At 47.3% G+C, this 26,130-nt stretch overlaps 1 protein-coding gene across 1 annotated transcript; it reads left to right on the top strand.

The window, feature by feature from the left end:
* Positions 1-9,006: 9,006 nt before the first annotated feature.
* SOX18 (SRY-box transcription factor 18) lies at positions 9,007-18,125 on the top strand. Its single transcript, XM_081194835.1, has 2 exons — positions 9,007-9,824; positions 13,309-18,125. Exons 1-2 carry the CDS (start codon positions 9,320-9,322, stop codon positions 14,187-14,189), a joined length of 1,386 nt encoding a protein of 461 aa, XP_081050961.1. The 5' UTR covers positions 9,007-9,319; the 3' UTR covers positions 14,190-18,125.
* The last annotated feature ends 8,005 nt before the right edge of the window (positions 18,126-26,130 follow it).

Genomic DNA, 26,130 nt, shown 5'->3' with positions numbered 1-26,130 from the left:
GACCCTCATGGTCCCTTTCAGCTCTAACAGTTCTATGATTCTAAGAACTTAGGTGCTTCCAGAGAGAATATCCTCTCTGGGGCAACCACTACCTGAACTTGGTAACTCTACCAAGACGGTCCCCAGAAAGGTCTGTAGGGAAGGAGTCAGTCTTTCAGGTATTTGGGATCTAAGCATAGGCGCCGACTCCATGGGGCCTGAGGGGGCTCAAGCCCCCTCAAAAAATTTTTTGGGGGGGCTCAGCCCCCCCAATAATCTCGGGCGCCCTTCCAGCAGAGCGCGGGGGGCGGGGGCTCCTGCCTCGCTGCTTCGCAGCACCACCGCCACTGCAAAGGCATTGCCAGGGGGAATTTCCTTCCTCCTGGCGGTTTCAGCCCCCGTGAGAACAGGGGAATCCCGACTGGCCACACCTCCCAGCCAGCCAATCGGCTGGCTGGGGGGCGTGGCTTGCCCTATTTAGGGCCGGAGCCACTTTATTTGCATATTCATGAGCTTATTTATTATTCATGAGCTTTCCCGGGCCCCCCCAATATTTTTTATAAGTCCGCGTCCCTGGATCTAAGTCATTGGCTAGACCAGGGGTAGTCGACCTTTTTATACCTGTTGTTGTTGTTGTTGTTTAGTCGTTTAATCATGTCCAACTCTTCATGACTCCATGGACCAGAGCACGCCAGACACTCCTGTCTTCCACTGCCTCCCGCAGTTCGGTCAAACTCATGTTCATAGCTTCGAGAACACTGTCCAACCATCTCGTCCTCTGTCGTCCCCTTCTCCTTGTGCCCTCCATCTTTCCCAACATCAGGGTCTTTTCCAGGGAGTCTTCTCTTCTCAAGAGGTGGCCAAAGTATTGGAGCCTCAGCTTCAGGATCTGTCCTTCCAGTGAGCACTCAGGGCGCATTTCCTTCAGAATGGATAGGTTTGATCTTCTTGCAGTCCATGGGACTCTCAAGAGTCTCCTCCAGCACCATAATTCAAAAGCATCAGTTCTTCGGCAATCAGCCTTCTTTATGGTCCAGCTCTCACTTCCATACATCACTACTGGGAAAACCATAACTTTAACGATACGGACCTTTGTTGGCAAGGTGGTGTCTCCAGTCAACCTTTTTATATCTACCGCCCACTAATGCATCTTTCTTGATGGTAAAATTTCCTTACCGCCCACCACTGCTCGATGGAAGGAGGATTCAGCTTGTGCCATAGAACCCCCTCCCGCCCACCTAGAATCCTGAAACGCCCACTAGTGGGCGGTAGGGACCACGCTGACAACCCCTGGGCTAGACCTACCCCAGTGGGCATAGTTCTCTTCCATCATCCCTTTGGGGTAGATTTTTCCTGCCTATCCACATCAGCTACCGTTTTTTATTGCTTTCCAGATCTCACAAGGAAAAGCACAGCTACGACTTTTGCTGGAGCAGCACAACTACATAAGCTCATGATGGTCAATGCGTGGCACTCCCACCCCTCCCAAGGTGAACCCTTCGGGGGGTCTTTTCCTGTCCCGCTTTCTAAATTTGCAAAAAGACATCCTGCTTTTATCGACACAGACCTTCAGCTGCGATTAAACGAGTGGAATGAGACAGATATAAACATTCCCATGAAATGGCCTTTGCATGCCTCATCTGCGAGGTTTCCCTCTCAAATCTACATCTTTCTATATTTATACCACCTTGTCCTTTGGTCAGCAAAAAACACTTCCATGGCGTGGAAAGGAAATAAGGAGCAGATAGGAGATTAGAGCTTTCTGCTCTTCAGGGATGAATCGCCACCTAGAGGCACGGAAATTGACTACCAGTTCTTGGAGACCTCACTCAACGCTGACGGCTGACTTCTAGTGTTTTTCCCTACATACAGAGAATGAATGAATCAGCAAATTAATATTTATCGTGCCTACAATTTATTAAGCCCTGCATTCTATACAGTCCTGTGGCTTACAATAAAAAATACACTGTGCAAAAGGAAACAGGGAGGAGGAGGGGAGAGGAAAGCAAGTAAAACAATGCTGGTGTAGGTAAAGACACCCAAGCACACATCTAAACACATTCATTTTGATTATTGTAGCGCTGTGCTAATTTTTGCTGCAAAAGATGCAAATCTGAAATGACATCTTTTGCTCTCCTGCTCTCCCTTCTTGAACCAAAACTGAGCTGCACAGAGGCTTGTTCTCTTTAAAGCAGGACAGCTTTGATCCGCCTAGCTCAGAACTGCCTACAATGACTGGCAGCTGCTGTCTGGGATTTCAGACGGACATTTCCAGCCCTACCTGGAGATTGAACCTGGGACCTTCTGCATGCAAAAGGCCCCTTTTCCAACGCTGACACTTGAAGTCATAGAACCAGGCAGAGGGCCTTCTCAGTGGTGGCACCCGCCCTGTGGAATGCCCTCCCATCAGATGTCAAGGAAGTAAAACACTATCTGACTTTTAGAAGACATCTGAAGGCAACCCTGTCTGGGGAAGTTTTTAATGTTTGAAGTTTTATTCTGTTTTTATCTGTTGGGAGCTGCCCAGAGTGGCTGGGGAAACCCAGCCAGATGGGCGGGGTATAAATATATTACTACTACTACTACTACTACTGTTGTTGTTGTTGTTGAATGATAGAATTGTAATAATAATAATAATTTATTATATGTACCACACCCATCTGGCTGGGTTTCTCCAGCCACTCTGAGCGGCTTCCAACAAAGATTAAAAATACACTAAAATTGTAAGGTTTGGAAGGGACCCGAGGGTCATCTAGTCCAACCCCCGCAATGCAGGAATTACAACTAAAGAATCCCTGACAAATGGACATCCAACCTCTGCTTTAGAAGGTCCTTTTAAGCAGCAGTGAAAGGTAAAGGGACCCCTGACCATTTGGTCCAGTCATGGCTGACTCTGGGGTCGCAGCGCTCATCTCGCTTTACTGGCCGAGGGATCCAGCGTACAGCTTCCGGGTCATGTGGCCAGCATGACTAAGCCGCTTCTGGCGAACCAGAGCAGCACGCAAAAACGCTGTTTACCTTCCCGCCGGAGCGGTACCTATTTATCTACTTGCACTTTGAGTGCTTTCGAACTGCTAGGTTGGGAGGAGCAGGGACCGAGCAATGGGAGCTCACCCCGTCGCGGGGATTCGAACCGCTGACCTTCTGATGGGCAAGTCCTAGGCTCTGTGGTTTAACTAAGGACTGAACCACCAACCTCGTGGATGCAAACGTGCTCTACATCTCCCTACCGACCAGATAGGATCTGAAGCAGGAGAGGGATAGCGCATCGTGTGCGCTCCAACCAACATTTAGAACTCCCAAGACAGCAAAGAAATGCAGCTCAAAGCGCCCGCTGTTTTCGTCTGGAGGAAGAGTAAACTAGAGAGAGAGAGAGGGAAGGGCTATTGTTTTGTTTAGGGTTAAATGCAGATCGGATTTTCCAAAATCAGTTCCAGACATAACACACACTCGCGCTCCCCAAACCATAGCGTGCAACCTCCCACCGCCAGTCTCTTGCACAACCCAATGCCCCCATTCCAGCCAATGCAAAGTTTCAGATTTCAAGCTGGGATCTGGGGTGTGTTTGCAGACATTGGTGAGCGGGGGGAAAGCTATTTTTTGGAAGGAACTGGAGAAGAGAACCTTTGCTTGCGAAAGGCATCCTTTGGCTGCCTCTCCGAAGGGAAACTCCGAGGCAATGCAGATTTAACCCGTTCCCTTGCTGTCTGGAGGTGAACCGCAGCAATGGCTGCAATAACACTCCGCTCTTGAAAAATCCCAGATGCCTTTCCTTCGACACCATTCCCTTGCTATTAGCGAGTGTGGCTTCCGAGTAAACACGCTCACAAACATCCCTTGCTGAACTGCCATACATTGTTATAATGGCAACTACTTGACACAGCTGATTAGTTTTATGATACCAGCTCTTTTGGGTAGACCTGTTTATCTGATCGGGCCATTTCCACGGGGCAAAAGAGATCTGAAGTTTGGAAGTCTTTAAGAACCCAAGCAGTGACATGCTAGATCAGATCAGCGCAGCCTCCGGCATCCTGTTTTGAAGAGTGCCCAGCCAGATGCTTCTGGGAACCCGCAAGTAGAGCATGAAAGCGGCAACAAAAACTCCCAGTTGTTTGCTCCCCTGCAGCTGCAATTCAGAGTTAGGCTGCTTCTGAAGTTGGGGCTCCGTTTAGCTAGAATTCATTTCGCTCCATGGCTTTGGCTCCCTTTAAAAGCCATCTAAATTCTGCAAAACCATCACAATCTATGCCAGACGATATTACGCACTCTTATCACAGGGAGCCCCCGCCCCGCCCCGCCCGAAGCTAATTTTCTCTGCCTTTCACAAGAGCAATTGTGTTTGGAAAGTTTAAGCAGCACGTTACTTGATTTTTAAACCACACCAGGGGGTTTTGTTTCGCTTTTAATCCTAGGCACGTAGGGAGGGGGATGTGAGGAGGGACACACTGAATCTTTGATCCATAAGGATTAGAATCACAGAACCATAAAACTATAAAGTTGGAAGGGGTCACAAGGGTCATCTAGTTCAACCCCCTGCAATGCAGGAATTTTTTTGCCCAGTGTGGGGCTCGAACCCACAACTGTGAGATTAAGAGTAACAAGCTCTACCGACTAAGCTTGTTGTTGTTGTTGTTTAGTCATTTAGTCGTGTCCGACTCTTCGTGACCCCCTGGACCAGAGCATGCCAGGCACTCCTGTCTTCCACTGCCTCCCGCAGTTTGGTCAAAATATTTTTCTTTACAGCACTGGACTTTCCTTTCGCTTCCAGGCATATCCGCAACTGAGTGTCCTTTCAGCTTTGGCCCAGCCGCTTCATCAGCTCTGAATCTACTTGTACTTGTCCTCCGCTCTTCCTCAGTAGCATGTTGGACGCCTTTCGACCTAAGGGGCTCATCTTCCAGCGTCATAACTTTTATATGCCTGTTGTCTTTGTCCATGATGTTTTCTTGGCAGGGATACTGGAGTGGCTTGCCGGTTCCTGTTCCAGGTGGATCATGTTTGGTCAAAACTCTCCACTAGGACCTGTCCATCTTGGGTGGCCCTGCATGGCATAGCTCATAGCTTCTCTGAGTTATTCAAGCCCCTTCGCCACGGCAAGGAAGTGATCCATGAAGGGGCCAACTAAGCTACTAGAAGCTTTTTTAAAAATAAAATAAAATAAAGCTTTGTAGTTTGAATTCTGTGCACTTCCTGCCTTCCAATGGAAACACAACACATAGTCAGAGACATGAGTGCCAGCTTGGCCACACGACTGTGGGTGCCCAGGGCTGTGGATGCCATGCAATGTGCATGGCCCTAGCTCCATAATCTGTGGGTGCCCGGCTCCTTCATGGGGAATTTTGTGGGTGCTCAGGCACCCAGGGCCCCAGGGAGTTGGCACCTTTGGTCAGAGAAAACGTGGTGGGTTGAGGAGGCAGCAAGAACTATTGCACTACACAAATGGCGTCTCTCCTGTCATTTGGCAGTGAGGGAAAGGCATTCCGCACATGCCCAGATGTACGTTGTTATGATCAAGGCTGCAACCTTTAATTGATTACTTGCTTAAGCATTTTTTGAATTTATTTCTGAATCAACTGAAAATGCATCCCCCCAAAGTAGGAAGGATGGTTTTGTTTATTTTCGTTTAAAAATATTCTTTTTAATATAAACTTAAAAATTGCAGGTGGCAAGCACTTTTGCAGAAAAGGCATCATTTCGGCCCCCACCCTTTCACTCTGACACAGGAGGTGATGCCTTTACTGAAGGCAGCTCCAGCTGCCACCTAAACCTGGGCCATTTAGAACCAAGAACAGCAACACCTTTTTCTGTCAATGCAATTTTAGGCAAACGTATCTAGTCGATTTAGCAATTGACTTTAATTTCTGTATCTGGGCCCAGAGCTATCACTGTGTCCGTTTAGACAGCTGCTGAAAACTTCCTTGTTTCAGCAGACCTATGCAGACATGGATTTGGTTACATCTGCTTTTTAAAAATAATACTAATAATTGAGTGTTTTATTGTGTTTCTCTTTAAATGTTTTAAACACACTTTTGCTTTTGATTATTTTTAATCAAAGATGTGCTTGGGCTATACATTTAGTAGTAATAAGAGAGTGTTAAGGGAGCACCAGTGTAAGGCAGCCAGTATAGTGAAATGGTTAGAGTGCTGGACTAGGACTTGGGAGGTCAGGGTTCAAATCCCCACCTGTCCAGTCACCATCTCTCAGCCTAACCTACCAGCCTAACAGGGTTGCTGTGAAGATATAATCGGGAGACAAGGATTGTGTACACCAACTTGAGCTGCTTGGAGGAAATATGGGGTATAAATATAAATATTGTATAATGGGCTGGGAATATCCCTTCCTGGTCAATGCAGCCAACACTGAATGGTATAAAGATACTCAGGAGAATGCAGCTTTCTCTGCTCCTGTACACCCCCACCTCTTAACCTGGAAGCCCTTCCCCTTTAAGACACAAGATCTACCCACTCTGGAAGAATGGCAGATGAAGGTGATGGACTATATGGAACTGGCGGAAATGACTGGCAGAATCCGAGACCAGGGAGAAGAGTTGGTGGAAGAAGATTGGAAGAAATTTAAAGACTATTTACAGAAATATTGTAAAATTAATGAATGTTAGAATGATGTTGGATAGAAACTAAGTGGTTTTTAGCTGCAATACTACAAGGGAATTACTAATAGGTAAAGATTTAATGTTACAATATTTTAAGATTAAAGATTAGGAAAAATAAAGAGGGAAAGGATTTGCTGAACCAACAAACTGAATTGGAATACAAAAAAGGGAGGCGTGAGGAGGTCCGAGAAACAAGCTAATGGAAAATAAGTAATGGAAAGACTGAGTTGTTTTTAATTATTTTTATTTTCCATTTTTCTATTTTTTATCTTTATTTTGTAATATTTTGAAAATCTTAATAAATTTCTTATAAAAAAAGAAAAAGAAGCCCTTCCCCTTTAATTCACCAGCTGCACACCAATTTTCTGGGAGCCTCTGACATTCGGAGGCCCACTGCCTTCGACAGTGGAAGCAGAGCGAGACTGTAGTGCTGGAAGGAGGCGCATTCTGACCAAAGGATGAAGGACCATAGAGAAACTCCGGGGAGAACATCACTCAAAGGAGGAAAACCAGCTTGGCCTCATCCATCGACCGGAGGATCAGGGGCTGCGGGCTTGCACATCTCTGAGCATCCCTGCAATCTGGTGTAAACTGAGCTTGGAATCATTTGACTGAAAGGCGGGATATAAATAAATAAATTCGACAAATAAATAATAAACATGGGGGGCTTGGGGGGATATTGGGTTGTTTTTATTTTGATTATATATTTTGTGGTTTTATATTTTGTTCTGTGAACCACCCAGAGATCACTGGGTATAGGGTGGTATATACAGTGGTACCTCCGGTTAAGTACTTAATTCATTCCGGAGGTCCGTACTTAACCTGAAACTGTTCTTAACCTGAAGCACCACTTTAGCTAATGGGGCCCCCTGCTGCTGCCGCGCCACCGGAGCACGATTTCTGTCCTCATCCTGAAGCAAAATTCTTAACCCGAGTACTATTTCTGGGTTAGCGGAGTTTGTAACCTGAAGCGTATGTAACCTGAAGAGTATGTAACCCGAGGTACCACTGTAAATTCAATCAATCAATCAATCAATCAATCAACCAATCAATTCCAGGTAGAGCTTCACCCAACAGCTCCGGAAATTTACAGTAAGCCCTGAGCATCTCCAGGAACGGAAAGGGGGAGCAGGTCCCTCCAAAAAAGATTGTGAGATTCCCAGTTTTCATTTTTTTAAAATTTGTAAATTTAAAAAAAAAAAATCTTTTTTTTTAGCATTTGTAGTTCCTGAGACACGAGATAGATTGTTCAGGTACTATTCTTCTCACTTTGGTGGGGCTTGCTGTCTTCTCTTCCCGTTTTATTTTGACACCCATGAGCACAATCCTAAAGCAAGTCCCACTCTCACTTAGTAGGCGCATTAAGACCCATTTATCCCCTTGCAAAGGTGCACTGAATTGCAGCGTTAGCCTACAGTACAAGGACTATCCATCAGCACTTAACGTGATCTGCTTTACAGCAGAGGTGGGGAACATCAGGCCCCGCCCCCTCCCGAGGCCACACCTCCCAACAGCCCCTCCCCCTCCTTGGCTAACATCCGCCCTTGATCTGTGACACTGCCTGGATGGACACTACCTCTCGCTTGTCTGGATGGAGGGGTGTGTCTGTGTACAAACGAACCTACCAAACAAAGGTAACATTCGTGGCCCTGCCCACTTTTGCCTCTGGCTCCGCCCACCACTCGCATGTGGCCCCCTCCAGAAGGAAATGCGGCCCTCGGGGCGAAAAGTAAACATTCCGCAGCCCTGCTTTCCAGCCTAACGGATCTGCCCCGAAGAGCTTACAATCTAACTTTCCTTCCAGCAAGGAACGGCGTCTGCGCGCACTAAACTCCCCTGAAAAGACAGCACTTTTCAAACCATTTCCAGACCCCCTTTCAAAGAGGGGTCTCGGCTCCTCCACCTCCTCTCCCCCCCCACCTGCACTGAGTATCACCCCCACCCAAGCGAGTTTTCCTCCCCGCAAAGGGACCTCTCCCGACGCTCTCTTGCAGCGTTTGCCTCGACCACGTGCGCCTAGGAGCCAACTTTATTTGGCTGCGGCTTTTCTTCTTTTCCAAAGGGTGCGTGTGCAGAAAGGGATTGTACACATAAAAAATGGGGATGTTAGGAAATCAAAGCAAGGCTAAACAAACCACCCCCTCTCTCCTCACCCCCCGGCCAGCGGCACCCAAAAAAATCCCTGCCGCCCACTTCGCGGGGGGACACTTGCGTCTGGCTAGCTCGGAGGAGGCGCTACTGAGCGCCTGAGGTTTGCGCAAACGGAATTGCCTCGCCAGGACTTAATCCGACAGGAGGGAGAGGAAAGTCGGGGGAGCGGGGGGAGCAATTTCCCCGATTTCCTTTGCCGGGAGGGGGGAATGAAACCGCGCGTCCATCGCCCTCCCTCGTCGGGGGTGTTCCTAGCGGGCCCGTCTAACCCCTCCTCCTTTCCCGTCGCCCTCCCTCGGATGGGAAGCGCAGCCTTTATAATGTGGCCCCTCCGACGGGAGCATCCTTTCCAGCGCGTGCGTCTTGTCCTCCTTTTTTTGGAGGGGGCGAACCAAGCCAGCCCTTAGCTCGGGCCGAATCCTGCCTCCTTCTCTGGTTCCTTTGCGCATTTCGAGCCTCTGATTCCCTCGCACGCGTCGTCTTCTTTCCTTGGAGAAGGGAACCCGATTCTCTTCTTGTTGTCCGTTTTTCTTCATTTTCTGCTCGCCTTGTGATCCCAAAAGGTTCGTCTAGCTGGAATGAATATATCTGAGCCTAGTTTCTGTAGAGAGGAGATACCCCAAGCCAGAGGCGACTTTTCATGGGGAGCCGTCGCGGGAGCAGCCGCTGCGCCACCGCCGCCTCCGCCTCCGCCGCCTCCACCTCCTCCCGCCGCCGCTGCTGCCTCTGATCCCGGGCGCGCCTTCGCGCAGCACAGCCGGGCCGCCGAGCCCGCCGTCTCCAGCCGGACCCCCAGCCCGGAGCCGGCCTTCGGATTTCGCCCCGGCGCAGCGGCGCCCATCGGGGGAGGCGACCCCGGCGGCGCGCTCTTGGGCACCTCGGCTGCCTCCAGCCGTTCTCCCAGCCCCGACGCCGGCTATGGCTACGGCGCCGGCTCGGGCCGTCCGTCCGACGGCAAGAGCGCCGAGGATTCCCGCATCCGGCGCCCCATGAACGCCTTCATGGTGTGGGCCAAGGACGAGAGGAAGCGGCTGGCCCAGCAGAATCCGGACCTGCACAACGCGGTGCTGAGCAAGATGCTGGGTAAGCGGGGGGTGTGAGCGCACTGTGGGACTCATTGCCACCAGATGTGGGGATGATGACCACCAGGAGCTAAGGTGGGTTAGGACAGATTCATAGGGAAGCGAAAGCCTTTCAAGCATGGGTGTAGCCAGGATTTATTATAGCGGGGCAGGCTTTATGTTAGGGGGGACAGAACCTCAGTTCTGTATTTTTGTTGATTTTTATTGATTTAGGGGGACAGCCTCCCCCCCCTTAGTCAGGCTTGAAAGGCTTCTCCCTCCCTCTGAGAGCACACTCAGGTGTTGAAGGGAGACCTGGGGTTTGCAGAAATCCTTTTTAGCAACCTGTAATGGGGGCCCTCGAGAAAAGACCCTGCGAAGACCAAGCATGCTCAGTAGCAATGGGATGATGAGGGTTTTGGGGTGTGGGTGTTGACAACGGGAGTGGGAACTATCCTAGAAGAAGACATAACTAGCAATCTAGACTCCTGAGCAGAGGCACCTCTCTCTATCTCTCTCTCACACACACACGCTGCAAAATTTTACTGCAGGTCCCACGTATTAGCCATACCTGAGAAATGGAGCTTGCATGTTCCAAGCAGTTTACCTTGGAGTAAGATTGGAGACTGGGGGCAAACAGGAACAGAGGTGGCCGCTGCCTTTTGTTCTGCTGGTGGGCTCTGTGGGGGCATCTGTCTGAACAGTGCAGTTCTTACAAGGATCAAAAAGGAGTTTGGGAGAGGGGAGAGTAGCAGCCATGAAGAAGGAAGCTCTCTCTTTTTAAATTTATTTTGAGGAAGCTCTCTCTTATGGTGCAACCTTTCTCATCAGCCCCTCTCTGCAGGTCATTCGCGGTACAATCCTGCACATGGGTACCCAGAAGTCAATTGCAGTGTGGCTCGTTCCCAGATAAAGGGCTGTAGGATTGTGACTTTAATCCAGATAATTTACCCATCCGTTGCACCTACAGCAAGGGAAGCACTAGGGCAGATCACTTCCCTCTTGCACTATTACTGCACGCTTGCAAATGCTTCTCACAAAGCTGAGAAAGCAGCCAAAGAAAGTCATTTTTAAATCAAATGTGCATTCTGGCCAAGCGCGCGGTTTTAAAACTGAACTGCATTGGGTGTTATTCTACGAAATGTTGCTCTCAGTCCCCTCTTCTCCCGAAAGGATACAGTTCAAAGACTAGAAGAACGTTTTCCCCTGCACCCTTTTACTAATTTCACTTCTTTGGGATAAAAAGATCCGCAGTCAATGAGTAATAAGAGACCCTGAGAGATGAACACATTTAGAAGCTTTTTGGCTTCTGTCGCTTCGTCTGATGATGCAGTACATTTCATCTTCATTTGGGAGGTGTGTATGGGGAGGGATACAGGGACACACACAGAAGCAGAGAGTGGAAAGAAAATTGCACATAGAAGGGTCCCCAAGAACCCGAGATACAAAAGGTAACGGTCGGTCTATCACAAACCCAAATTTATACAACGTAGGAAGCTGCCATATCCTGACTCACTGGTCCATCTAGCTCAGTACTGTCTACACAGACTGGCAGCAGCTATCCAGGACTTGGGGGGGGGAGGTCTCTCCTAGTCCTATCTGGAAATGCCAGGGATTGAACTTGGGGCATTCTGCATGCAAGACAGATGCTCTATCATTGAGCTATGGCCCTTTCCCACCCTCCACCCCCTTATTGCAAGGTAAGAGCAAATTGACTCATTCACAACAACAAACCCCAAGCTTCTTGTGCTAATTTTATTGCAGGATAGGCTGTTAGAAGGAATAGAGAGACAGTGCAGCATTCATGTGTCGGCATGCATTTGTTTGACTTGGTTGAAATAAAGTATCTAGAGGGACGCAAAAGGGCTGTAGGGTTCGTTGGGGGAAGTGTTTGTGACATCACAAGCACTGGGCAATCAGCACTATGCGCTGCAGCTTCTATTGCAGAAAGCCATAACTGGTTTCTTCTGAGCTCAGCCCAGGGCAGGGAGTTCTGCATCTGTACTGAGTTCAGTACAAAGCTAAACAGCAGTCGCTACATCTGCAGTAAAACCATGGTCAAATCCACCAAAATTTCTTATTACACAAAATGAAAAGTGATTATCAAATTTGCAACAAATAGAATGGAAAGGGGTTAAGTAACTTGTTCCATTTGTGCAAGCATGTATGCTTTCACAATGGAACTTCCTCCCTCAAATTTATTTTGGGGGTTCTCCCAATCCACTGGGGCAGATTTGGAGAGGGCACAGGATGTGCACTGAGGGGACAAGATAGGGGAGTTCTGTTGCACAAGCAAAAATCCTTGCACTAACAGACTAAGCACATTGGATACTGCCCAGACAAAATGCCATTTCCCCTTGTCCTTGGAAGCAGTCAAGGAAAAAGGAACTCATTAGTTCTCTTATTCCCCCACCCTTTCCTGAACACCTATCTGGAAACAAGAGACACAGGCTCCTACATAAGATTTTCATATATTATATACCTTAGCTAGCTATCCCCTTGCAAATTGTCCAGGGTCCTCTAGCCATATATGCCATGTATGGATGTTAATTACTATGGGACGGAATGTGGGAGAGAGCCCTTTCTAAACTGAATGCCTCTTGTTCAGCAATGTGGGTATCACATTTGCATTTCAGAGTAGACAAGAGAAATACAAAAAATCACTTGCAAGGAAGCTGCCATCACTGGTTGTGTGAAAGCACCATTATAAAAAAAACTGCACTTTGGTTTCCCCCCTCTTTAACTACCTTGTGATTGTGTGTGTGTGTAAGCAAGTAAGGAAGAGCAGGGGGAGAGAGAGATGTTTCTAATCGAAGTGGAATCTCCCTCACATCAAAAATCTCAGCAGGGTAGGAACTTTATCAGAACCCATGAAAACGTTCCAAAATAGTGAATGCACTCTCAGGTTCTCCAAAACTCTCCATTGGACTGGATGATAAACTTGATCTCCTTCTCCACACCCTATTTTACTTGGCATCCAGGCTGATGAGATAGTTCACCATCTTGTGACATCTTGGACGGTCTTAATGTTTTTGTGGATTTTGGGGTTGTTCTCATGGATCATACAAGAGATCATGAACATATCAGGGACTCAGAGCCATGATCTCCCAGAGGATCTACTGTACCTTCTTGGCATAGTCTCTCTCTCTCTCTCTCTCTCTCTCTCTCTCTCTCTCTCTCTCTCCTGCCATGGTTAAGACGCATGGTGAAAAAACTGGAATCTAATGTCCCCAAGGTAGACAGGGGCTGAGGAGATGACCTTTTGGTGATTGGACTTGCATGGTTTAAAAACAACAAGAGCATCCTACTTCCCAATGTGAGATACGTAAATGCAAGTACTGCCTATTGTTTAATGGCCTTTGTATGCTGCAATTATTATATGAGCAATAGTTTGGGCTCCTGAAGCAGGTGAAGGACTCGAACCCTTGATCTGCCGGAGCCCTTAATTCTCCCCCGTTTCTGCTGTAGCTTCACGCCTGTGTTTTTCCTTTCCGGACCCTCTCCAGGCCAGTCGTGGAAAGCGCTCAGCGCCAACGACAAGCGCCCCTTTGTGGAAGAGGCAGAGAGGCTGAGGATTCAGCACCTGCAGGACCACCCCAACTACAAGTACCGCCCCAGGAGGAAGAAGCAAGCCAAGAAAATCAAGAGGATGGAGCCCAACATCCTCCTGCACAATCTCTCCCAGCCTTGCGGCGACGGCTTTGCCATGAACCACCGGGCTGGTGGCGCCATCGGGCACCCGGGCCATGCCCAGCCTCCTCCGCTCAACCACTTCAGAGAACTCCGCTCGGTGAGCTCTGATATGGAGAACTACGGCTTGCCGACCCCTGAGATGTCCCCTCTGGATGTGTTGGAGCAGACGGAGCCTGCCTTTTTCCCTCCACACATGCAGGACGACTGTGGCGTGATGTCCTTCCGAGGCTACCACCACCACCCTCCTCCTCCTCCTCCACCTCCCCAGATGGAGTTTACCCCGGAGAAAAACCTGGGGAGGAACATGCCCATGGGCTACCCGCAAAACCCACCTCACCTGGCTGATGCCATGAGGACTCCCCACCCACCTGGTATGTACTACAACCAAATATGCGCCGGAGCCGCCAACGGGCTTTCAGCCCACCTGGGCCAGCTCTCCCCGCCGCCCGAATCTCACCACCTCGACGGCGTGGAGCACTTGAACCCCAACGAGCTCTGGACAGAAGTGGACCGCAACGAGTTTGACCAGTATTTGAATATGAGCAGGACTCGTCCCGATCCGTCGGGGTTTGCCTACCATGTCTCCGTGTCCAAAGTGACTCCACGAAGCCTCTCCTGTGAGGAGAGCAGCTTGATATCGGCCCTGTCCGATGCCAGCAGCGCTGTCTATTACAGCACCTGTATCACTGGGTAGGGCTGCGCTTGTGTGTTCAGCAAGGGGAGAGGGGTTCGAGGCTGAGCTCGGTTTAACGGCCATTTCCCTTCCCCCAGGGAACCCTGGGAACCTGCAAGGGGGAACCATGGGATCTTGTACCTGAATTCCGTCTCCTAACCACAATTCCCAGGACCCTTTGAGCGAAGCTGTGCCGGTTAAACTGGTATGAGTTTGATGGAAGCTCAAAACCGACACGTACCCTTAGGAAAGGCATGATGCGCAGGTGCTAACCTCTTTTTTTGTTTGCTCCAAATGAGAGCAGCTTGGTTTCCCATCCTTGTGGGGCACCTTGTCCTTCTAACAAATTTATTCTTACCTGCTGAGAGACAGCCCAGCTCAGCTAATGTGCCCGTCCTTTGAGAAACAAGTGCCAATCTGCCGAGGAGTGAGCAAAAAACATCTGCAGGAACTTTGAAACTGTTGCTGCAGAGAATTGCTGCAGAGAAACTATTTGCCCTTCTACTGTTGTGTCCCAAGCAGGGCTTGGGAACCTCACCCCTGAAGCTTGCGGAGTTTTCTGCATTTAAGGGCCTCTTCACACTTAAACAGATTTATTATTATTATTATTAGTGTCCACTGAAGGTCATTCAGCATAAACCCATGAGTGTCACTGTCAGGATTTTTCATTCTCTCCCGTGCTGCAGAGCGTGTGTGACGTGTGCATGTCACAAATGTGTTTGCAGAGCAGACATGTGTGCATCGTACTCATCTGGGAGCAAGGGACTGGATGTGTCAGGCTCGACTTTGCTCTGTGTGAAAGAGCCCTTAGATCTCCTGCCTTGCACATTTTTAGCTGAAGCACTGGTTTGGGGGGCCAAAACACGGGACACCGCCCCCTTCCTTGTTCAGCGTAATGTGCAAATCATCTCAGAGTCCCTCTGCGAGACCCGACATTCATCTAGCTGAGATAACAGTGCCCACCTATATATCCCCACAAGTGCCTTCCTTTGCATCAGCCTTCCAAATCCTCTCCCCTTGCCTGTCAACATTGCAATATTTAGATTATCTCATTAAATGCATTGCTTGGTTTTTTTGTTTTTAAAAATAATAATGCTGAACCACTGATATACTGTATTGCTATGTAGCACAATGAGATAGACTGTTGCAAAGCAGAAGGAAACTGAATTCATAAGGTGCCAAAATGTGTGAGGGCGGACAGTTTTTCTGGACCTTTTATTGCCCCGGAGGGAATTACCGTGGGTGCAGCTTTTCCTCACGCCTGCAGCATTATAACACGACAAGCCGCAAGATGCTGAAATCCTTTCCCTCTGGATTGTTGGGAAAAAGTTCAGGAGCCTGGTTCTCTGGTGCATTTGATCTCTTCCAGTGTTTAAGATGTCTGTACTGTAAGTCTGCGTAACTGGGGAAGCAGGGTGGGGGGGCAGTGGCACTCGACATCTGGGGTTTTTTTTAGCAGTGAAGCAAGGTTTGTCGTTCTTCAAAAGCAGGCTGGCTGCCTGACCCGGAGCTGAATTGCAAGCTGTCCAATTTGAAGCATCACCCGAGTCCTAGAACATGCTGGGATCTGGTGGCGAGTGGGCAGTCTGCAACCCAACAGAGCGCATGGCAAAAAAAACAAATCCTTTCACTGTCATATTTCTGCATTGCACCCCGAGGGCACCGTCGTGGGGTAAAGCTATAGTCATGCCTAAAACAGGTTGGATTGAACTTGCTTTTGCAGGAGGGGAAGCACTGACGGCAGTGCGGTTTGAGACCTTCCATAAAAGGGGATGGGCATCAAGGCAGGGAAGTAGCCAAATTGTGATGAGGGAGGGTTTTAAGACTGGTTAAAGTGGTATGAAGGGAAAGGCTTGAAAAAGCCGTAAAAATAAAATAAAATTGACAGATGGTCCTTTTAGGGTGGCATAGCTTTACCAAGATTGTGCCCGTTCACTTCAAAGGCAGCCCACTGATTTCAGTAGCTTCCAAGTGTTTTGGAAATCCATTCTCGAGTTAATTTCCCCCTGATGCTTTTTCATATAATTCTAAGAATCCCCATCAGAAAGCTGACGGAACCTGCTTTGACTCAACTTCCCTGTGAACCTCTGCGTGAATCCCATTGAAGCAGCTCTGCTAAGCTTTGCTCATGTAGACCCATGATCTTTGCAATCACACTGATGGAAGCGTTGGGGTGGAGGTGCATTTGAAGCTGCCATGTGAGATCCGAGCCACTAGCCCACTGCCGTCTCTGGTGGCCATAATTCAAGGGCTCAGGGCAAGAATCTTTCCCCACTCCTCTGGGATCCTGTGAGCTGGTGGCACCCAGGACTGAAACCGAGACCATCGTCGTGCAAAGCAGATGTTCTGCCACTGGCCTACAGCCTTTCCCGAAACATAGGCAGCTGCTTCAGACTAAATCAGACTATTGGCCATCTCACTCAGTATTGCCCATGTGGACTGGGTTTCAGAGGGGAAGCCTCTGCCTGCGACCTTTTTTCATGCAAGCAGATGCTTTACTGCTGAGCCACAGCAGCCCCTTTCTTCAGAATGGAGGAGCAACTTTCAGCCTTCCACTTTCCCCAAGGTCTACACCATGCCTGGAGAACCAGCATTTTCAGAGTTAGGTTGTTAAGGCTAAAGGAGAAGCGAGTCAGGGCTTATCCACACTGACCTACACTCCGCATTCCTAGGCACCGGTCCACACTTTCCAGGTCTGTGCCCAACAGCTCTTTATTAATATTATTTTTGCTTTCCTTGCAAAAACCCACTCTTTACCACCGAATCAGAGCAAATAGCAATTTGCAGAAAACCCGAATTGCCATTTGCTCCTAATCAGGAGTATGGATCCAATTTTCTTGGGGAAAGCAGATGGGAGAGAGAGAGAGAGAGAGAGAGAGAGAGAGAGAGAGAGAGAGAAAGAAAGAAAGAAAGAAAGAAAGAAAGAAAGAAAGAAAGAAAGAAAAGCACTCTGAAATGGACTGGGAAAGTGTGACCCTATGCCTAGAAAGCGTTGGGGAGGGGAGGTGAGTAAGGATGAGCCCTAATAAGGTGTTCAAAACCGGGAGTGATTCTTTTGCAATGATTGCTATGGGACAGAGACTAGTTTAGGGGTGCCAAACAGGCACATTTTTCACTGTATCAAGATTATTATCTTTCATTTGAACCATAGGACTATATTTTTACTAAGTCTTTTTTTATATCTTATCTATCTATCTATAAATGATATTTAATTTGTTCAGGCATTTTATACTACCGAATGTCTTTTTTGTCTCTTTTGGTAATAAATCAAAGGGTATCTGTGTCACGGAAAGCATTTATGTAGCAACCGAATTAAAACAAATCTAAAGAACAGAGGAGAGAGGGGCAGTTTTAAGCCGTAAAATCGCATGCAACAATTTTCTGGAATTTTGGGGGGATAAGGAGAGCATTTTCGAAAGCCGCGAGACCATGGAGACTCGATCCCACAGTGGAGGGGGGGAGAATCTGTATAAAACCCCACTGAAATGAATTGGCAGCTGCACAAGGACCCTGCTAGAGTTTGTGCAGAAGACCGTCCCAAATAATGTTGCTGGCTGGTTAATTGTTAAGACATATTTTCCTAATTTCTTGGCTCTCATGTGCTTGCTATGTGAACACATGTTTCTCCCCCCCAATAAATGTTGTCCCCAACCATTTCCAGATTTCTCTGGCAGTCGATTCCTGTTTAGACTGCGCATTGGTTTCAAGGGAACACCTCCCACTAAGCACTGTGCAAGGGTGTGTTTGTGTGAGAGAAGAAAGGCCTTCTCTATAGGAAGGATAGGAGAGGGTGGGTTTGATCTAGGCTCAGTTGCCAATGCAATCCAGCGTACGTGCCTATTTTCCCAATGTTGTGTAAGCTGCCGATGTGTTTGGTCGGACGTGCCATCTGTTCTCAGATTTGAGGAGGCAGGGAACAACCCTCAGTCCTCTAATAAAACGACGTGATATCCTTTTCTTGACATGTCTGTGTGTGGTTTTTTGGGTTTCGTTAACACAACTGCACACAATCTGCGCTAAAGGGGCTCTGCATTTGCACGTCAGAGCCTGCAGAAATTGGGAATAATATTAAAAGCCTGCTTAGCTCTGTTGATTTCGCCGTGCTAATATGGCTCCTCACATGTGTTCTGATGCTTTGTTTACAGCCTGACACATAAGACGGTGACGTCAAAGGGCTTGGGTGGGAGCCAGTCGGTTTCCCACCCACCCTCTTCCCTGTCCTAAACATTATTGTGATTGTTTGCAGCGCTAGCTTAAGATCTCATCACATCATCTTTTGTTATGTTGCTGATGCACTGGAGGACGCATGTCCCCCGTTTCGAGCACATTGTTTCTCTGGCACAGAAATGTCTTTGAGCATTATTATTATTATTATTATTATTATTATTATTAGCACCAGGAATGCCTTTCAGTCTCCTGTGCTTCACTTGCTCATCATCACCGCTAATGCTGTATATGGAGAAGAAAGCTCTTTTTGAAAAATCAGCTGTAGATTCTCGGTTCATGCGGTGCTTTCATCCAGTTTCCAAAGACAGGGAATTCAAGGAACAGGGCTTGCTGTTGCTCATGAAAACTCTCTGGGGAATGGGCAATTAAGTTCCGATCAATAGAACTTAATTCCATAGCAATGCAAACTTAATTTCACTTGGGCTACACTGTCTTTGATGTTGCAAGATGTTTCCCAAGACAGCTCTCTTGTCGCCTGATGGGCGGATTGCCTTTCTTTTGGCGCTTCCATTGGGCAAAGCAGTTAGCCATTTTTACCTTGTGAATTTTTCACAACAACCTTATTAGTTATTACCAATCCTCTCTGTTCTCTCCCTCCATATTTCTGCTGTGTTTTTGTACACAATGTATGCTAAAACTCCGGTTCCAAAACAGCCCCTTGAAGTAGATTTTCTTTCTTTCTTCTTTTGCCCGAAATATTTCCACTCCTTCTTTGTCATATTTTAACCCCATCCAATTAATCAAGCTACACATTGGCTTAAAAAAAAAAAAAAAGCCCCTGTGAATGTGCTTAGAATATATCTAGAAAGGAAAATGCCAGTCCATTGCAGAAAAATGCTAATGACATCTGTTCATTGAATGATGGCGATGATTTAAAACAGACTTTTTTCTTCGCCAAGGAAGGTTTTTATTTTATTTTTTATGAGTCCCCTTTCTTTCTCTTTCTCTCTTATTGTTGCTGTTGGCAAAAAGATGTTGAGTGGCGGGGTATGTGTGTGTCTTTAAACCAACCGTACTCACTTTAGAGAAGTTTTAAAAGGACAACTCCATCGGTGTAAAGGATTGGGTTTTCAACACTTGCGAAGCACACTTTAGTTTTAAAATACTGATTTGGAGGCAGGTTCCAGTCAAAATGATGGAAATTTTGTTTCCATTTGCAGCCCGTTAACAAGGCCAAGGGAGGTAAAGGATTGAGAAGGGGAAAGTTACATCACCAGCAAAACAGGAGGACTGGCCCTTTGCCATGGTTGGGGCATCCAATTGGAGCCAGAATGTTTGGCGTTTGCTCCCCCCCCTCCACAGCTTTGTAAAGAAATAGGAAACATCCTGTGTATATCCCTGCAAATGACTATGTCAGGAAATGGCCTTATAAAGGCTGAATGACATTATAGTCCCCAGAAAGAAATCTGGAAGGAAGGAGGTGGGTTTTGGGACAGGGAGGGGGAAAGACCAGCTCTTGACTTCTCTTGCAGGTTATTGCTATGCGATCACTTCCTGAGGTACAAAGGAGAAGCTAAAACGCACACATGTCCATTCTTTCCCCTTCTCGGCCACCCACAGGAAAGGCGATCGTCTTGAACGATCGCTGAGGAAACCATGCCCTTAGTCCCTTTCGGCAACTAGAATTCCCAGCCCCGTTAGGTGGGTTCTTCGGAGAAGGAGAAACACCTGGGCTCTCCGCTTTGCGGGGAAGCCCCGCCCTGGAACCAGAAGCCCCACCCTCTCCAATACTTATTAAAGAGGCCCGTGGCTCCTTGCCACTGCCGGGGCCTCCTTGAGCCTTGCTCTCATCTATGTCAAGTTGCCAACTTCCCAGAGGGAAAGGAAGTTGATTACTGGCATGCCTCCATTGGCATGTAATTACATCTAAAAATCAAGAGTGGGACGCCAAACTCCTGTACAGCCTAATGGACTTCTTGGCGGTTTGTCAAGTCCTGCACATATTTTTTTCCCCTCTTGGACCAGCTGCAGAACTGAGCAACCTGGCTTTATCCTGGCTCTGTTCCTACCCATCTGGCTGGCACCATACAGTATATATGTTTGTGTGTGGAGAGAGAGGGAGAGAGAGCGCGCGCCACTGAGTGAGATCATCTAGTGATATGGAGAACAAAGTGTCATCAAGATAAGGCAGATGAGTTGGTCCGTGTTTCCGAACTCCAAGATCCAACACCTCTGTTGGAACCAACCAAAATGTTGCAAGTTTTTCAGATCTCCAGAACGCTTCATGAGATGAGATGTCTTCTGGTGAAGAGTTTTGGAGCACTCTAGATGGCTCAGAACCCAGTCTAGAAGCTCTAGATCAGAGGTCAGCAACATAAGGCCCATGGGGCACAAGCGACCCATGGGGGTCGTTTAACCGGCCCATGGGGGTCATTTAGGGATGTTTTTAATATTTAATGCTGTATTGTTTTTAACACTCAATTGGAAGCCGCCCAGAGTGGCTGGGGAGGCTCAGCCAGATGAGCGGGGTATAAATAATAAATTATTATTGTTAGTATTATTATTTAACTGGCCCAGGGAACCTCGCCGTCCACTCGGTTGGCTCCCGCGCACCACACTAAACTGGCGCGGAGCAGCGACCGCCTTCCGCGACGCTGGCCAGCTTCCCATTGGCTTCAGGAAGCTCCTGCAGCCAATTGGAAGCTGCGCACACCTCCTCCGCACGGGAAGGAGTGCTGGAAATAGCATTTGCGCATGTGCGCACACACACACACTGGCCCACCGCGACATCTGTGCGGGACCATGAACCAGCCCAAGCCACAACAGCTTTACCGGCCCCTGCTCTAGATGGCTGAAGACTCAGAAACCTAAAAGACCTTCTCCTCCCTTATATACCTGCCTGGACTTAGAGAGCATCCGAGGATGACTTCTCATGACTAGAGATGGGCAACTCATACCATTTTGGTTCCTCTCAGCTCCTCGTTGTTTCCAGTGTTAAGTTCGGTTCTTAACATCAGTTCAGGCCCAGACAGAGGGGGGGGGGGGCATATGGGCCACTTGGCCTGGGCCTTCGATTCCAAAGGGGGCCTCGGTAAAAATTATTTATATACTTATTTATAAGACTTCAGTTATCCCCAGGGTAAAAAAAGAGGGGGGCACATTATCTACCTGGCCCGGGCCTCTGCCTGGCTCTGCAAGGCCCTGCTTCAGTTTGCATTCCCCCCCCCCCAAAGTCCTCATATAAATTTAGCAGCGTTTTGGTGCAAATCATCCTATCACCAGGGCCGTCTTAAGCATATCCGGCGCCGTGGTGCAAAGATCCCTCCAGCACACACACCCCTTTCCCAGAGTTATCAACCTTTCCCCAAGGCTCTGCGGGGATCGCATTCCCCCCTCAGAGGCTTGGGAGGCAAGCTGTACGCCCCCCAGCCATATACAGTGGTACCTCGGGTTAAGAACTTAATTTGTTCTGGAGGTCCGTTCTTAACCTGAAACTGGTCTTAATCTGAGGTACCACTTTAGCTAATGGGATCTCACGCTGCCACCACACTGCTGCGGCACGATTTCTGTTCTCATCTTGAAGCAAAGTTCTTAACCTGAGGTACTATTTCTGGTTTAGCAGAGTCTGTAACCTGAAGCATATGTAACCTGAGGTACCACTGTAGTTGGCGGGGCGCAGCTTCCATCCTAAGCCTCTGCAGGGATCACTCTCCTACCGCGGAGGCTTGGGAGACAAAGCTGCATGCCCGCCACCCATAGAAGAAGAAGAAGAGGAAGAGGAGGAGTTTGGATTTGATATCCTGCTTTATCACTACCCGAAAGAATCTCAAAGCGGCTAACATTCTCCTTTCCCTTCCTCCCCCACAACAAACACTCTGTGAGGTGAGTGGGGCTGAGAGACTTCAGAGAAGTGTGACTGGCCCAAGGTCACCCAGCAGCTGCATGTGGAGGAGCGGGGAAGTGAACCCGGTTCACCAGATTACGAGTCCACCGCTCTTAACCACTACACCACACTGGCTCTCAGTGGTTGACGGGGCACAGCTTGTGGGCGTGCAGGGAAAGGGGAGGCCGCTGGCAAAGCCGCGCAGCTCCCCCACTTGCTGGGACGCTCCTGAGAGGCCAGAGCCCTGGCACAACGCGCCAGTAAGCCCAATAGGAAAGACAGCTTTGCGTATCACATTTTTCAATCCGCTTTTGCTCAAAGCAATTTCTCTCTATTTTCTCATGTTTTCTCTAATCAGTGCGTATTTATGCAGGCTTTACCCTGGCAAGTGCATTTTTCTGTACATTATTTGGCTGGGAAATGGCATCACAACACGTAGAGAAGTGTGGATTTTGAAGGATGGGTGAGTTTCCGTTCCTTGTGTCATAGGTAGGTTCGCCTTTCAATGCAAACAGAACCGAATTTCTCCTGCATCTCTACTCCTGGTCCACAGTCCTCTGGTGTGTCACAACTGTGACACTCCAACTCTGTACAGTGGTACCTCGGGTTACGTACTTAATTCATTCTGGAGGTCCGTTCTTAACCTGAGGTAATACTTTAGCTAATGGGGCCTCCTGCTGCCGCCGCACCGCCAGAGCACAATTTCTGTTCTCATCCTGAAGCAAAGTTCTTAACCCGAGGTACTATTTCTGGGTTAGCGGAGTCTGTAACCTGAAGTGTATGTAACCTGAGGTACCACTGTATTTGCCCTCCCCACCTGCAGGTGCAAAGGGCACTGGCATAGACAGGATTTCGACACCAGGTGAAAATGGCTGCTCATTCCATGCATTTGCAAAAAAACCCAAAAAACAGTTCCCCTGCCTGATTGACGCATATTGTCTGTTTTTAATATAAATTGCCCTTTTGGTTTTAAACGCAGTATGAGGAGTCTCTATGGGAGTATATTGTATTTAAAAATGGGGTTTCAGAGTTTTTAGGGGGCTAACCAGGTTGGGATAGCTGGGATAGCAGGCTTCTTGTTGGTTTTTGTTGGTTTTTGAATGTCTGATGTAGATTTTTCAATTTCGTTGTTCTGTATGGGACAACGACAATAAAAATATCGTATCGTAAAGATACTTTTATTGTATTTTAATGCAGATCCTTGCTCTGGAAAGCGTGATCAATGAAGAGCAGGTTGTAAATAATTTCAAACACATACATAAAACTCGAAAAGCTTTTGCATCGTGATTTTGCAACTTTGGGGTTGGCTCTGATAAAGTGAGTACTGTAAGTGACACCAAGATTCACAGAGCCAATCTTATCTAAATCCACTCACTTGGACAGCTGTAAGAAGATTAGATAAATTCATGGAGAATAAAGCTATCATTGGCTGCTGAACATGCTGGCTATATTGTCCCTCTGAAGCATATGCCACTAAACTAAACTACCAGCTTCCTGAATCTATCCTCATATCGGGATTTTAGTTCTTGCAGGGGGGGGAATAACACACAAGTTATGGGTCTCTAAGGGGCAATGAAATTCCCATCATTTCTATTCAGTATAAAGTAAAGGTAAAGGGACCCCTGACCATTAGGTCCAGTCGTGGCCGACTCTGGGGTTGTGGTGCTCATCTCGCTTTATTGGCCGAGGGAGCAGGCATACAGTTTCCGGGTCACATGGCCAGCATGCCTAAGCCGCTTCTGGCAAACCAGAGCAGCGCACGGAAACGCCGTTTACCTTCCCGCTGGAGTGGTACCTATTGATCTACTTGCACTTTGATGTGCTTTTGAACTGCTAGGTTGGCAGGAGCAGGGACCGAGCAACGGGAGCTCACCCCATCACGGGGATTCGAACCGCCGACCTTCTGATTGGCAAGTCCTAGGCTCTGTGGTTTAACCCACAGCGCCACCCGTGTCCCTCCTATTCAGTATAGTGGGATTTTATTTCATACAGCATAGTTTCTAATTTACAAGTATGTCTCCTCACGACACCTACAGAATTTACAAGTATCTCTCCTCACGACACCTACAGAAATTTAATAGGATCATAGGATTGTACATTTGGAAGGGACCACAAGGGTCATCTAATCCAACTCTCTGCAATGCAGGAATCTTTTGCCCAACGTGGGGCTCGAACCCAGAACTCTGGAAGGTAAAGCTGCTGAAGGGTGCAGATTGTATTCTGCTAGAATGGGAAACAAAAGATGAAGAGGTGAAATCAGTCATGATTAAATGGGCACAAGCTATAGGTCATAATATATTGTTTGAAGATTGTGGAAAACCGATTTAAATTTTACAGACTGTTCTTTATTGAAAGAAAATTACATGAAAATGATGTATAGATGGTACATAACACCAGTACAGATAGCAAGAATGTATAAAACTGGTTCAAATATATGTTGGAAATGCAAGGAAAAAGAAGGGACTTTTTATCATATGTGGTGGGATTGCAGAGAATTTTTTAAAAATTGGGAAATGATATATAATGAGTTGAAGAAAATGTTCAAATTAACAGTATCTGAAGAAGTGTGCATGCACACGAAAGCTTATACCAAGAACTAACTTAGTTGGTCTTTAAGGTGCTACAGGAAGGAACATTTTTGTTAGGGATTGTAGGAAAAGACCTGGCAAGGATAATGAAGAACATATTTATGTATGTGACAATGGCGGCAAGTCTTAATAGCACAAGGATGGAAGAATGAAGAAATCCCGACAAAAGAACAGTGGCAAGAGAAATTGATGGACTATGTGGAACTGGCAAAGTTGACGTACAAACTGCGCGATAAGGACAACTGTGACTTCAGAGATGAATGGGAACCTTTTACAAAGTACTTAAAGAAACAACAAAATGAACTGGACTCCTTGGCAGGCTTTGAATAAACAGACACAAATTTATTTGTTAATATAATAGATGGATAACTTAGAGGTTTTTACATTTTTATAACATGCAGAGAATAATATGTGTTAACAAATCAGAAAGAGGAACTGAGGGAAGTCGGAGGGGGGTATGGGGGAGATGGGAGGGGGGAAATGGGGGGAAATACAATTGTTGAAATAATTTGTTATGTGAAAATAGTCAATAAAAAACTTTTTTAAAAAAAAAAGAACCCACGACCCTAAGATTAAGAATCCCATGCTCTACCGACTGGGTTTTGCATGCCCTGCCTTCAATTGGACATGTTATTGAATTTTTGTGATTGTTTACTGATTTCTGTGGTTCATAGTCATTTTAAAACTAATAAAAATAAAAATTTAAAAACCTACTAGCTTCCTGAAGCCATCTAGTTGGTAGATGCAATGCGGGGGGCTAAATGACCCTTGGAATCCCTTCTGTCATAAATTCTTAGGGTGCGCACACATAGCAGACATACACTCCACAGAATATCAATCCTTCGCCTTTCAAGATTTGGGAAATATTCCCTGAGAAAATTACACATTATTTTAGCACACAGAACAAACATGATAGTGCGCACCCCAGAAATGATCTCTTTCAGCTTCTGCCTTCTGGAAGAAGGTCCAGGGTTATAAAGACTAGGACTAGCCACCTGAGAAACAGTTTCTATCCAAACGTGATTTTGGTTTTAAATGTAGTGTAAGGTGTCTCTATGGGAGTATATTGTATTTAGAAATGGGGTATCAGAGTTTTTAGGGGGCTAACCAGGTTGGGATAGCTGGGATAGCAGGCTTGTTGGGTTTTGAATATCTTATGTAGATTTTTTTCAATTTCGTTGTTCTGTATGGGACAATGACAATAAAGATTATCGTATTGTATCATATCGTATCCCGAACTTAGATTTTCTAAATATTTCCTCTGCAGAAGGAGATATCTTGGAGAAACTTTTCCCAGTCATTCTTTTCACTTACAAATCCTTCA

Source organism: Podarcis bocagei (assembly GCF_964188305.1).
Source record: "Podarcis bocagei genome assembly, chromosome: 5".
In the NCBI taxonomy this organism is placed as follows: Eukaryota; Metazoa; Chordata; class Lepidosauria; order Squamata; family Lacertidae; genus Podarcis; species Podarcis bocagei.
This window is presented reverse-complemented; position numbering and strand designations above follow the sequence as displayed.